Source organism: Perca flavescens, chromosome 18, assembly GCF_004354835.1.
Source record: "Perca flavescens isolate YP-PL-M2 chromosome 18, PFLA_1.0, whole genome shotgun sequence".
NCBI classification, from domain to species: domain Eukaryota; kingdom Metazoa; phylum Chordata; class Actinopteri; order Perciformes; family Percidae; genus Perca; species Perca flavescens.
Window position 1 is genome coordinate 22927086 of NC_041348.1, and position 13580 is coordinate 22940665.

Below are 13580 nucleotides of genomic sequence, written 5' to 3' on the forward strand. Positions count from 1 at the left end.
GAGCTGCAGACTGGGGTTATAGTGGCAGTACTGGCAGCCTGTTCACTTTATAGAAACTAATGTGATTATAATGTTAGTAACAAAATATCAACAATACTTTTTTAACTGCACAGTTTGTTAAATCCAGAATTTATATTCATTTCTCTTCTTATTTTTATTTATTGATGAAATAAAATTGCAACAACATTTGAGCCATTGTTGATTGACCTTGTAAACAATAGTGTCCTACCCACTGATGTGACTTTTTTAGACATGCTAGCAGGGTGGCTCTAGGGATTTAGTCCAGACTGAAATATCTCCTTAAGTGTTTGATGGATTTCCATAAAATTTTGTCTAGACATGTGTAGTTCCCACATTTATTATGACATACTATATTATGACTTTTTTATAACTTTTTATGACATACCTCCAGAACGCTGAGGCGGGCAGGAAAATTTTAGCCAATCCCCCTCACACCGGACACATTTTTTATGACAAACTATACTATGTCTTTCTTGACACTTTGTGACATACTATACCATGATTTTTTAAATGTATTTATGACATACTATACTATGACTTTTTAACACTTACCATACTTACTGTTTTGAAATTTTATGACATACTATGTTTTTTTTGACTTTTCATGACATACTATAGTATGACTTTTTTTGACCTACTGTACTATTACTTATTTGTGACTTTTTTGGACATACTATAGTACGACTTTTTATGCCTTTTTTGACATACTATACTATGACTTTTTATGACTTTTTTCACATCAAGTAAGTCGGGTTGCCTGCCTGCCTGGCAGCATACTGCCTTCATTTCCCAGAATGCAGCACGAGACGACTTTACGGAGAGGTGTGTTTGTTTTTCGCGCTAATAATCTTTTTTTTTTTTTTTTTAACTTCATTTAAGTAACACAACTACATCAACAGTATAAAAAAAATTCTATTGGGTCAAGGCAATTTAAAATTGTAAAAACTTAAAGGCACACTATGCAATATTTTTACCTTAATATAACAGCTTTGAAGTCATTTCGATGGTAAACAAACTCGTAGTAGAGCGAATCATCCCGATAGCAAAGCAGGAGAGGGGCGCCACTGGCAAAACCAGCAATGAATGTTTGGAAGGTGGCACCCCACCAAATCTCGCGAGAATCACAAATTGCTTTACGGCACGACGTCACATACATCAACAACATATAAGAAGCAGCCTCTATGGAAGACTCTATCATGCATTTCAGATGTGAATCATGGCAGAGTCCACCAAGAGAGCGCGGTCGGAAGAGTCAAGGAAAAGGAAATGAGAAACTGACCGCGTGAGGAACCAGACAATAGTCTCATTCGGTCAGGCTTTCACTCATTGGCAAGAGCTAAAAAGTGGCAAAGGATGCAACAGCGATGCTGACCTGGCGTTCTTGTTGATGGAGTAGTAAGTAAATCCCTTATTTGTAAACTTGCTTGCTTTCTATGTTGTATGTTGTTGCGCTTGCTTGTTGTATGTCAGTTTTTACGAAGTTCTTCATTCATCCATTGTTGATAATAAGACCAGTCCACTAATTTCCACATATCAGTCAGTCGACCGGAATTCTCCTTTAAGTATTTTCCATTATTATTTTCTGTGTATCTCCGGAAGCTGGCCACTAGGTGGCAGCAGAGCATACTAAGCCACAGATGGTGGAATTCCCTGGATGGTTATCTACTAGAGTCCGGATCGGGCCGAATTTTTACCCGCAGAAATTTAGACATCTATAGAAGAGAAGATTTTGGATCTTAAAGAGTTTGCACTTCAGTCACACACATTAAAGGTTACGTCTGGTGATACTCCGTATTTCTTATCAAAGAATTCCATGAAAAGACCAAAACCAACAATGAATTGAGCCCAATAACAAGTAGGCCTACTGTGTTTCCAAAGTCTTAACCTTAAATCTTTTATCTTTTTTCCAACTACAAGAGCTTACCTGAAACACCATTTTCTCTGTCTCAGGCCTCTAAACAATTTTGTTTGTGGTCAGATGTTTAAAGATCTTTAATGCAATCTTTGTCTGTTGCACCTTTTCTCGAGACAAAGAAGGAAGAAGGAAGTGCTTTAATCCTAGGTCAAATCAGGCCCATCAGTTTTTAGTTTATTTGTACAGATCACGAGGATGACATGTCATAGTGATTTTTCATATACAGAAGTGTAACTACAGGGTATACTTTTCAGCCCATGTAAGCCTGTTCAAAGATTAGAGTAGATGAGAGAGATAAAGGCCATGCTTCAGCAGGCGGTTCATGCAGAGTAAATGTCCTTGAGGGAAGATAACAGACTGTAAAGGCAGCGCGACCTCATATCTGAATTACGGTAATCATAATTACAGTCAACTCTTTGGTTAGAGACAGACAGCGTTCATAGTTCTGCAGCATTTAAGATCTGCTGGGAGCCACAAGTACACTTATGAGCATCCCTATGTATGTTCGAACATGGTGTTCATTATAGACAATCAATGACTAGCACAGAAGTCCAACAATGAACAACCACTTGGGTTTAGATCAGGGAGGCCGTTCCTCTCAATCATGCCTCTCTATGTGTCTCCATCATTGCCCACATGCGCGTTGAAGTCCCCCAGCAAACTATGGAGTCCCCCACTGGAGCTTCATGCAGGACTCCATTCAAGGTCTCCAAGAAGGCCGAATACTCTGAGCCTTTGTTTGGTGCATATGCACAAATAAAAGTCCAATGTAATGGTGCTCAGCCGGGGGCTTGTGAATATCCCCACACCCGCCAGAAAAGAGTCCAACCCCTATCCTGGAGTATGGTTCCAGAACTGAGACGTAGAAATAAGCCCCACCAGATCTAACCGGTAGCGCTCCACCTCCCGCACCAGTTCCGTCTCCTTCCACCACAGAGAGGTGACATTCCACGTCCGCAGAGCCAGCCTCTGCCGCCTGGGTCTGGTCCGCTGAGGCCCCTGACATTCACTGGCAGCACACCCAACCCCAGCGGTTCCTCCCACCGGTGGTGGGCCCATGGGATGTCTACATTTTGGTGTTAAACGTAATGTCTCTCCATCAGAGCTGATGACCCTGTTTAATCCTGGACTCATCAGTCCTCTCTCAGATGAAACAAACTTGTACGCCCCTCAGTTTGTTCAACACAGGTACAGACAGCACTTTCTGACACATGAGAAACATTGTTACTGTCGGCTCAGGCTGCTTTCAATGAATTATTTCCTCCTTTGTAGCACGCTGGTGGAGCAGGCAAAGGAAGTGTCCCTCTACCTCCAAAACAATCAGGTAGGCGCTCCAGTGTCTGCACTCCCATCTTAAAGGATATTTATAAGGATAAATAATCAATAATAATCAAAAAGGAGAAAGTCCCATAAGCATAAAAGGGCTTTACAGTGGTTGATGTTATCTGTTTTACTTCTACTACAGGCTGTTGATGTGGATAGAGATTGGAAGCTGGTACTTCTCTTTGCTCAGGTGGATCAGCTCTGTGCTTGTGAGCAGCAGATTTAATATTAAACTTACAAAATGTTGTTAGGGAAAAAATGCATATATTTTGTGCTTACAGAGTTGTTTCTTTAAACATTGTTGCCTCAAACAGAAGATACAGAGTTTTTTTTTTTTATCTTTTCAGCGTCAGACTCTAAGCTGATACAGTTTGTCCGACAGAATCTTCATCTTCAATAATGATATTATATATATTTTATTTCAGGTATTTAGCACGTTGTAGTTTGATTTTCAAAACAACCAAAAGCTTCTAAAAGGACCACAGACCTAGCTGAAGAGGACCATCCTCAGTGTTGCATGGTGGGATGGAGAGCGTAGCAGTTTCCACCACAAGTGAGTTCATATGTGATTTGATACTTATTTTTTCCTCTAAAAGTTGTAATAGTAATATACATATAATGTTTTAACAATCTGTTTTACTGACAGGATGTGTCGATGCACGGAGACACACAATGAAGGAGAAGACAGACTTCAGACGGCCATGTTGAGTCATGCTCTGCAGGTTCGTCCATTCTTCATACCAGAATATCTGATCAGTCAGTCCTTTGGTTGTTTTTAGCTGCTGTGAAATTTTCTTCTGAACTCCTTTTTCACTGACCAGTCTTTGGATGAACTCATGGTAAAGAAGCATTGGTACCATGACAGAGATGACTTCACTGTCATTGTGCAGGACGCACCTTTCATCACAGACCTTTCATCTGTCTCTGTGAGTTCACTCGCACAACTTGCATCCCTTGCATCATCTTTCACAACAAATTTAGTGCCTCAAAAAGTCAGTGATGTGTAAAAGGATGTGTCCTTTGACTCCTGATTTATTAATTATTAAAGAGACAGATCTGAAATAACAAAAATGTTGGCACATCATGTGCCTTTTCATTTTTTATAGTGAGAATGATTCCTCGAATAGGCATTTTTCACAGCAGACATTTTGACTTGTCACATCAAGAAAAGCATGATTTTATCATTTAAACCCTTTTCCTACTGCGACGTGTCAACATGTAAAAAAATGTCACAAATGAAAACAAAGTAACAGTGTGTGACAGTAACAGATACACAGTCGTGGTTATCTTACTGAAGATGTACTTTATGTATCTAAAGTACAGTACAATGTTGTTGATGTTCTTTTTTTAACAGAGTGGGAAGCATCTCTCTAAGTCAGCATCACCAGAAAATGATAAACTGATGGTGCAGATGTGGACAAACCTGGTGAGGCCTAAAGCAATCTAATCAATCCCCCGCTTTCTCTTTCTCATACAGACACACACACTCACACAGTGGTGGAAGAAGTATTCAGATTCTTTACTTAATTAAAAGTACTGATACCACATTGTGAAAATTCTCCACTAAGTAAAAGTCCTGCATTCAAAACTTTACTTAAGTAAAAGTATGTAACACATTTTACTTAAAGTATATCAAGTATGATAAAATGATGTTTTTGGAATAGTATTACTACTGCATTAATGTGTATGTTGCATTTTACTGCTGTAGATGTGTATGTTGCATTTGTTTAAGCTTGTGCTAACTTAACTATTGTTGGGTAGTCTACAGTAATGCATTGTATTCTATAAGATCATTATATGTTTGTAACACCGCTTTTCAAAATTGTTTAGCAGAACAAATCAAATTCAAAATCACCTAATCATAGAGATAGATGATTTTAAATAGACAGGAATGGTATGAAAAATGGTAGACTGAGAAGTAACTCAAGCTGTCAAACAAATGGATTAAAAGTATAATGTTGCATACAATGGGAATACTCAAGTAAAGCACAAGTACTTCAAATTTGTACAGTACTTGAGTAAATGTAAACTGTGTAACTTCATAAATTTGACCACTGTACACATACAGAGTCATTGTTCTCCCTGTTGCAAACATGAAGACGTTCAGCTGCAGCACACAAGTGACCAACATAACACAGAAGACAATGGAAAGATCATCGCATTGCCATGTCCAACTGAGGTGAGTAACTGTGCTACAAACTCACACAATGCAGTTAAATCAGCATGCTAAAATGTGCTATTAGATGCACTTTACTTAAAGACAGGTTTCAGTGTGCCAAACTAATATTCTACACTGCTTTCTCAACTTTCTGTAACTGGCGTGACAGAGCTTTCATCATTGCAGCCCCCTCCCTCTAGAACTCCCTACCCATACACATCCATGACTGTACTGACCTGTACATATATTAACTGTCTGGTCTAGTCCACTCATTCAACACATATTGCTTATCAATTTTGGATAAAGTGGTTCCAAGTAAAATGCGATGTGTTTCCTCCGTCAACTCATCTCCATGGCTAAATGACGTTGTTCGCTGTTTCCGGCGTACATTTTGGAGGGCAGAACGACAGTGGAAATCCTCCAAGCTTCATGTTCACCGGCTGTATTACAAAGACCTTTTGACTGAATACACCAACATGGTTAAGGAGACGAGGATATCTTACTTTGCTAACCTCATTTCTTCCAGTAAATGTAACCCTGAAGTCCTTTTTTAAACCATCAACCATATTGTCAATCCTGCTCCTCCTGAAGTGCAAAATAAAAATAAAAAATAAAATTTTCAAATAAGGACTGCAGTGACTTTCTCTGTTTCTTTGTAAATAAAAGTAGTGATATCAGAAATGGCATTATCCCCTCTTCTACTCCCTATTCAGTTCACTCAATCCAGCTTCCCATCTTGAACTGTTCTGCTCCGATTTCGCTACAAGAACTCACTGATCTGGTTAGCAGTATGAAATCTTCCTTGAGCCCTGTAGATATTATACCAACTTCCTTTTTTTAAAAAGTTCTTGGGTCTGTGAGTACTTGGGTTCTCTCTATACTCAACAGCTCTCTGCAATCTGGTTGTGTCTCTTTGTATTTTAAACATGCAGTTGTTCAGCCACTACTAAAGAAAACCAACCTGAATACATCAATTCCCGCAAATTATAGGCCCATTTCCAAGATGCCTGTTATTTCCAAAATTTTAGAAAATGTTGTTGCTAAACAGCTCACTGCTGTCTTGAATACACACAACATTTTAGACAAATTTCAATTTGGCTTCCGTCAGAAACACTCAACCAAAACTGCTCTTCTTAGAGTGTCCGATGATTGATTAATGTCCTCTGACATGGGTGAATGCTCAATGTTGGTGCTGCTGGACCTAAGCCCAGCTTTTGATACAGTGGATCATAACATCTTGCTTGATAGACTTAAGCACTGGGTTGGTATCTCAGGGAGGGCCCTGGATTGGTTCACCTCAGATAAGAGGTGAACCAATCCAGGGCAAGTTTTTCTGTGTCACTTGGTCCCTATTGTTCAGAAACTGCTGCCCTTTCCTGTGGGGTGCCTCAGGGTTCTGTGTTAGGTCCGATTTTATTTGCATTGTATATGCTTCCCCTAGGACATATAATTAGCCAATTTGGAGATATCCACTATCACTTATATGCAGATGACATCCAGCTATATGTCGCTTTTAACCCGGATGAGACTGACATAGTGTTGGAACTGCTCAAATGTTTGACTTCCATCAAGGATTGGCTGTCAAACTCTGCGGCTAGGCTTTTGACCAGGTCCAGCAGGATGTCGCACATCACTCCAATTTTATACCCATTACATTGGCTTCCGATCAAGTTCAGGATCCAATTTAAAGTTCTTGTTCTGGCTTATAAAGCTTGGCATGGTCTGGCACCTGTTTATATCTCGGACCTGCTCCATCCGTACACTACTAACAGATCCCTCAGGTCTTCTAACCAAGGATTACTGGTAGTCCCATGCACTCATTTAAAAACTGAAAGGTGACTGATCCTTTGAAGCTGTGGCTCCAAACCTGTGGAACGCCCTTCCTACTGTCTTACGTTCTGCCGTCTCTGTTGAAGCTTATAAAAAGCAGCTGAAGACACATTTATTTAAAATCGCTTTTGACTCTTGTTTGTAAACTTTGGGTTTTAGGTTTTAATCGTTGAAATGATTTTCATTGGTCATTCAATAATTATTTTCTTTTCTTCCCTTGTTTATTTTCTGTTGGATTGTACTGTATTTTTTTACAAATGTTTATCATGTGAAGCACTTTGTGACTTTGTCTGTAAAAGGTGCTATATCAAATAAACTTATCTATCTACCCATACACATCCGTGACTGTACTGACCTGGACACATTCAAAACACTAATCAAAACACACCTCTCCAGATTAGCTTTCCGCATACAATAGTCTTACATTTCTCAACTGATAGTTACTGGTTTTATTGTTTTTAATTGCTTATAATGTGCTTGTTCTATGTGTTGGTTTTATTGCTTACCTGTTTTTAATGTGCTATATATGCTGGTTTTACTGTAAAGTGTCTTTGAGTACCATGTAAAGCACTATATAAATAAAATGTATTATTATTATTATTATTATTATTATTATTATTACCTCTTTTATCTTATTCCTCCTCCTCTCTCCGGCTATGTACCTCCCTCCCCAAGGACCGACCCTTCTTAAGGACGGACGGAAACTCTCCTTCATATCACCACAGCGATGCCTCTCCTCTCCTCCTCCCAGTGAGTCTAGTGTGGTATTGAGCCAGAATGGAGGTTGTGGCAGCGTTGTACGCCTCCTGTTTAGTTCTGACTGTGGATTTGCTCTGTGTGTCCGGTCAGTTTACAGGCACAGAGATGCCCTGTGAGGACCTCAGCCCCTCACCCTCCACACCCACCTCAGGTATAGTAAGATGGTTTACACTTACATGTTAGGGGGTGACTCTCAGTTGACTGGAAAAAGCCAAATATAGTTTTTTTATGGGGACTTATCACATTGAAATGGGCATGGAGAATGTATTCATAATTTGTATTAATTTGTCATTTTTTATAGATAGACTTTTCATGTTGCAAAACCAGCGAAAATCTTTCTTATTTACTTCAAATATGAAGAAATACAAAACAAAGGTGTTACAGTCACATACAATGTATCTGATGTATATATGTATAACACACTTTATATTGAAAATTCCTTTCATTTGTCACTAATCTGGATATTTATCATTTAAATATTTTATCATTTTTAGTATTGTGCCTATCTCTGTTTAAGTTTTGCTTAAGTTTTGTTTAACATTGCTTCTGATAATCTACTTCTTCTTTCAAGTAGTACTTTCTTTTTGGATCCTACTGTAAAGTGTTTTTAGCTAGTTTTATTGCCATATTAATATGATTACACACATTTTATTAGTTGTATATGTACAGTCCCTCTGAAAGTCCCGTGCTGTCTAATTCATATAGCCATTACTGGTCTGACTGGTCTGAGATGCCTTTTTTATTTTCCCAGTCCATGAACTTAGGCCTGGAGATATCAAAGTGGTGGCTGCTGTGGGAGACTCTCTGACAGTGAGTCATTTTGTCATTATTTCAAGTAGATAGAAAGTTATAACTAAATACAATATCTCAGAATTAGGACCATGATCTTTAACTCAAACATACACTAAAAATGCAGTGTACAACCAGTACTCGGATATTAAAATTGAGTAACTCTACGTTGGATGTATTTGTACCCAAGAGGTAAATGTCAGTTATGTGCAGTAATAAGTTAGAGTCAGATAAATATATTGTTGTACAGATAAACAAAGGGTCTGAAAAGTGCAAGAGAACAGCTGATCGTATTACAAAGATACAACAGATGGATGTGTGATTTAATAGATGATATGCATGATTGTTAATAAACATTGAATGACCTGACATTTATTTCTGAAAAACAGAATCTGTGGATTTATCATTAATGAAAACAGTCAGATTTACTTGCATAACAGTTGGCTTAAGTGCGTGAACGTCCAAAGATCTCAAGGCCTGGGTGGTCATTTATCAAATCATTATATTGGAGAAATGAAACGATGGACAAAATACAGTGGTGTAACAGGATGAAATCACACATTTTTAATATCTACATTAAAAGAAGAGACAAATACACTGGTGTACTGTAAAATATTGAGAGCTTAACTGTCTTCATTGTGTTATTGAAACACTGTCCTGTTCTATCTGTCAGGCAGGGAACGGTATTGCATCCAGCCCTAACAACGTCCTGGATGTCCTGAGTCAGTACAGAGGTTTATCCTGGAGGTAAGTCAGGACTTTCCAACATAACTATCACACTATAGCAATTGCAACATAACGCTTATGGTATATGTCTTGAAAGTCATTTTAAGTCATAATTTTAACGTTGTATTCTGTGTTTTTTGCAGTATTGGTGGAGATGAAAACCTCACAACTGTCACCACGCTGCCCAGTGAGTCTTCTTAATGACTTTTTTCTGTTTCAGATAACATGTTAAAGTTAGTCTTTGTTGCTCTGGGATTTGTATAATTATTTTCTTTGTTATAACAGACATCTTAAAACATTTTAACCACAACCTGACGGGCTACTCTGTTGGGAAGGGCAAGGAGCAAACTCCTCAGGCATTCCTTAACCAGGCTGTAGCAGGAGCTAAGAGCAAGTGAGTCCAATCAGAGGCAACTTCTGCAGCCTCTTAGCTGTTTTTAATCATATAATACCTGTTCATGTTATAAGAATTAAGCTGACTTGAGCTTAGAAACTTTAGATACATGCATCAAAGCTATTAACCAAATCCATTTGACATATCATTTATTGTCGATTGAGTAGTTCATATTTTTAGATTGCATGAAAACACATCTTCCTTGCACTATTAAATACAGCTTAGTAAATGACTAAACTATTCTAAAAAAAGACACACCTTACAATCCAATGGAAGTTTATATTAGTTTAGTGTGAAAGTTCATATTTATACTTAACTTTAAATTTTACAATACCTACATATACTGTAGTTTTAACATAAACACGAAAAGAAAGCCATATAAAATAATAAAAAACTGTCATTTCCATAAGTTTTTATATTTAATAAAGAAGGAGAAGGGGGGAAATATACTAGACTATATTAATCTTGCCTTAAGGTCTTCTTAATACTGTAGCTTTTTCTGGACCTAGAATCAAAATTATCATTATTATTATTGTTATTATTATTATTATTATTATTATTTACTTATAGCCAAAAGAAAGTAGAATTTGTATGAATATATTTATTAAAAATAAATGTGTTTTTAACTGAGAAAAATCCTTGCCATTTCATCATGATATTTTATGTTGTGTGTGTTTTAAGGGACATACCAACACAGGTGCAAGCCCTGGTGGCAAGGATGAAGAATGACTCTGTAAGTTTATAACTTTTTATTTATTTTTTACCTATTTTTAAATTTGCTAACTCCAGTATAAAATCCTCTTGCGCTTGCATATGTTACATCCGCCTTGGACGATAACAATAGCGAAGACATTTCTGTTTTTATAAAAGTCAAAATTTGGCAAATCTAGGAGACACGCATGTAGAATTTGATTCTTACTTCCAACAAGGGAGATGTACTTACTCATAGACTAGGACAAAAGAATGTACATACTACTCACGCTCCCTCACATTCATGCATATGTTAAATCCACTTTGGACAATAACAATAGTGGGAGGGAGATGTACTTACATAGACTAGGACAGAAGAATTCTCCTTTATAACACCGCTACTGTACATACTACTCATGCTCCCTCACATTCTTCTTTCTTGTACAGAGAATCAATTTTGAATTAGATTGGAAGGTGATCACCCTTTTTATTGGTGGAAATGACATATGTGACCACTGCTACAACTCTGTGAGTACTAATTTGAAGTAATAATTCATGAATAATTTCTTGGAAGGGCCAAAAGACACAAACCTGAAAATGCTTTCCGTTTCTTTACAGCTCCTTTACTCTGAAGAGAATTATATTCGTAATGTTCGAGACAGCCTGGATTATCTACACAAAGAGGTAAAAAATGAGAGACATGCAGCTACATTTTATTTACTTCCATAGATTGTGAGCATTATTTGAACTTGTCTTCATCAGATGCCTCGGGCTCTAGTGAACTTAGTAGAGCCTCTCCATATTATCCCACTGAGAGAAATGCACAGCGACACTTCACTGAAATGCCCAACTTGGCTGTTAAAGTGAGTATCACTTTTCTCTATGCCTTTTGAAATTCTCACTGAGATATTAAAAAATCATAAACAGTGGTATAACACCTTGGTATCCCTTCTTTGCCAGTATTCTGTGTCCTTGTGTTATTTTGCCAATGCCCAACTCTGAAGCTCTGCAAAAGGTGGAGGACATCAATAGAAACTATCAGGTATTAAAGACACAAAAAAAACACGATTGTGAAACAGCCCAGTTCATCATCAGGCAATGACACATTCTCTTTCTTTCTTTAAGCGTTTACTGCATGAGCTTGTGGAGTCAGGCCGGTATGACACCCGCTCAGACTTCACTGTGGTCGTCCAGCCTTTTTTCAGAAGAATCGTCGTCCCCAGACTGCCGGTCAGTAACAAAGCTCTGTCTTTCACGTGTGGACTGGCTGCACTGACTTCATGAGAGTTTGGTTTATCAACTTTATCCAATACATAACCACAGGTTTAGCACCAGAATAATGACAGTGACTCTTGCGGCAGTGTTTTAGCAAAAGATTGTGGGCAGTTAACACTAATCAAATTTGGAATTTGTTGATATTCTGTTTTTGCCATTACTCCAATGTAAAGGCAATGTATAAAACCATTTGCTGTCTGGCTAGCTCACTTTCAAAGGACATTTTAAGAAAAACACTTATTTGCTTTCTTGCGGAGAGTTAAAAGAGAGGATTGATACTACTCAGATGTTTGTATGATATAGCTACATCCAGCCACCAGTTAGCTTAGCACAAAGACTGGAAACCAGGGGAAACAGCTAGCATGGCTCTGTCTGTAGTGGTTAATGTTCTTTGTATGGGTTAAATAAACAACATGTAACATGTTAATTAGTAAGTTTACTGGTAGGCAGATTTTGTTGCCTTTGGACAGAGCCAGGCTAGCTGTTTTCTGTATTTATGTTGCTAACTGGCTACTGGTGTCAGCTTCGTGTCTAACTCTCGGAAAATATATTACTTCTGTATTTCCCAAAATCTTGAACTATTCCTTCGACATTATCTAGTTAATAGAGTTCAATTTGAGACCCTAAATTCCAAAGACAAAAAGAGAGATGGCTTTTTTGGGGTTTGTTTATTACGAAGAACTGGATTTTAGGACACAAAAGTTATGTAGTGGTTGCCACACAGTCCTTTTCTCTTTTCTTTTTTTCCTAATAATTAGTTAGTTAATAGTTCCTTTTTTGCAGCCTGCATCCTATTACATTGGCCAAACTCCTACCTAGTGCAGTCCTACATTTTACAGGTCTGATTGATAAAGAATAATTCATACACGTAACATACCTTTTCCACAGGATGGCCGTGCAGATCGCTCCTTCTTCAGTGCTGACTGCTTCCATCTCAGCCAGAAGGCCCAGACGCTGATGGCTCGCTCCCTCTGGAACAACATGGTAAGTATCTGACAGACAAGGAGAAAATTACTGCACAACAAATTCAATGATAGTGATTACAAATTAAAAAAAGCTAAGACACCATTGACAAGAGTTAGACATCTGTAGTGGGAAAAAGAACTGGTCTAATAACAAGAAAACGTGATGCACAAAAGTGTAGACTAATGTAAATATTATATTGGAGAAATAGGTCGACCATTTAATCCCCATAAGAAGTACAACACAGTAATTAATCTGGTAAACATAAACAGAGTAGCTACACAAGAGTAACAGTAAAATACAGCTCAACAGTGAATTAACCATAGGAATTAACACTTAACGCTAGCTAGAATGTTGTCTTAGCAACACATTAGCTTTAGATAGCAAGTATGGCTAGCTAGGTTAGCAGGAATACTAAATCAACATATCACAAAACAGCCATAGTAAAAATTATTATACCTAGATGATGGTCCAACAAGGGCATTTAGGGAGTAGATAAAAGATGCCTGTTAATATCTTGTGCACAGATCTACAGAAACCTAGCCTGGATGCCAGCCAAACTTAGCCCCGCCCACAACATTCAAGGTCGGGAATGCTAGAATCTGAGTATGACCCATTGACATATATACAATGGACCAATAGACCCCGTTGCTCTGGACGGAGACCAGTGAAGGCTATTAGAAGCACTTTTCCGGTAATCTCTTGCTTTACTGCGCAGCCTCCAACTGACAGAGACA

General features: G+C 38.0%; 1 protein-coding gene across 1 annotated transcript in view; it reads left to right on the top strand.

Moving 5' to 3' along the window:
* Positions 1-13580, top strand: part of LOC114572854 (phospholipase B1, membrane-associated) — a 46080-nt gene that overhangs the window by 19899 nt on the left and 12601 nt on the right. Inside the window, exons 38-52 of the mRNA XM_028604636.1 lie at positions 2873-2985; positions 3906-3981; positions 4081-4185; positions 8097-8157; positions 8758-8816; positions 9469-9542; positions 9665-9708; positions 9807-9915; positions 10597-10648; positions 11053-11133; positions 11224-11289; positions 11368-11468; positions 11566-11647; positions 11731-11835; positions 12769-12864. Of these exons, the coding sequence (XP_028460437.1) occupies positions 2873-2985; positions 3906-3981; positions 4081-4185; positions 8097-8157; positions 8758-8816; positions 9469-9542; positions 9665-9708; positions 9807-9915; positions 10597-10648; positions 11053-11133; positions 11224-11289; positions 11368-11468; positions 11566-11647; positions 11731-11835; positions 12769-12864 (1224 nt within the window). The remainder of the gene's footprint in view (positions 1-2872; positions 2986-3905; positions 3982-4080; positions 4186-8096; positions 8158-8757; positions 8817-9468; positions 9543-9664; positions 9709-9806; positions 9916-10596; positions 10649-11052; positions 11134-11223; positions 11290-11367; positions 11469-11565; positions 11648-11730; positions 11836-12768; positions 12865-13580) is intronic.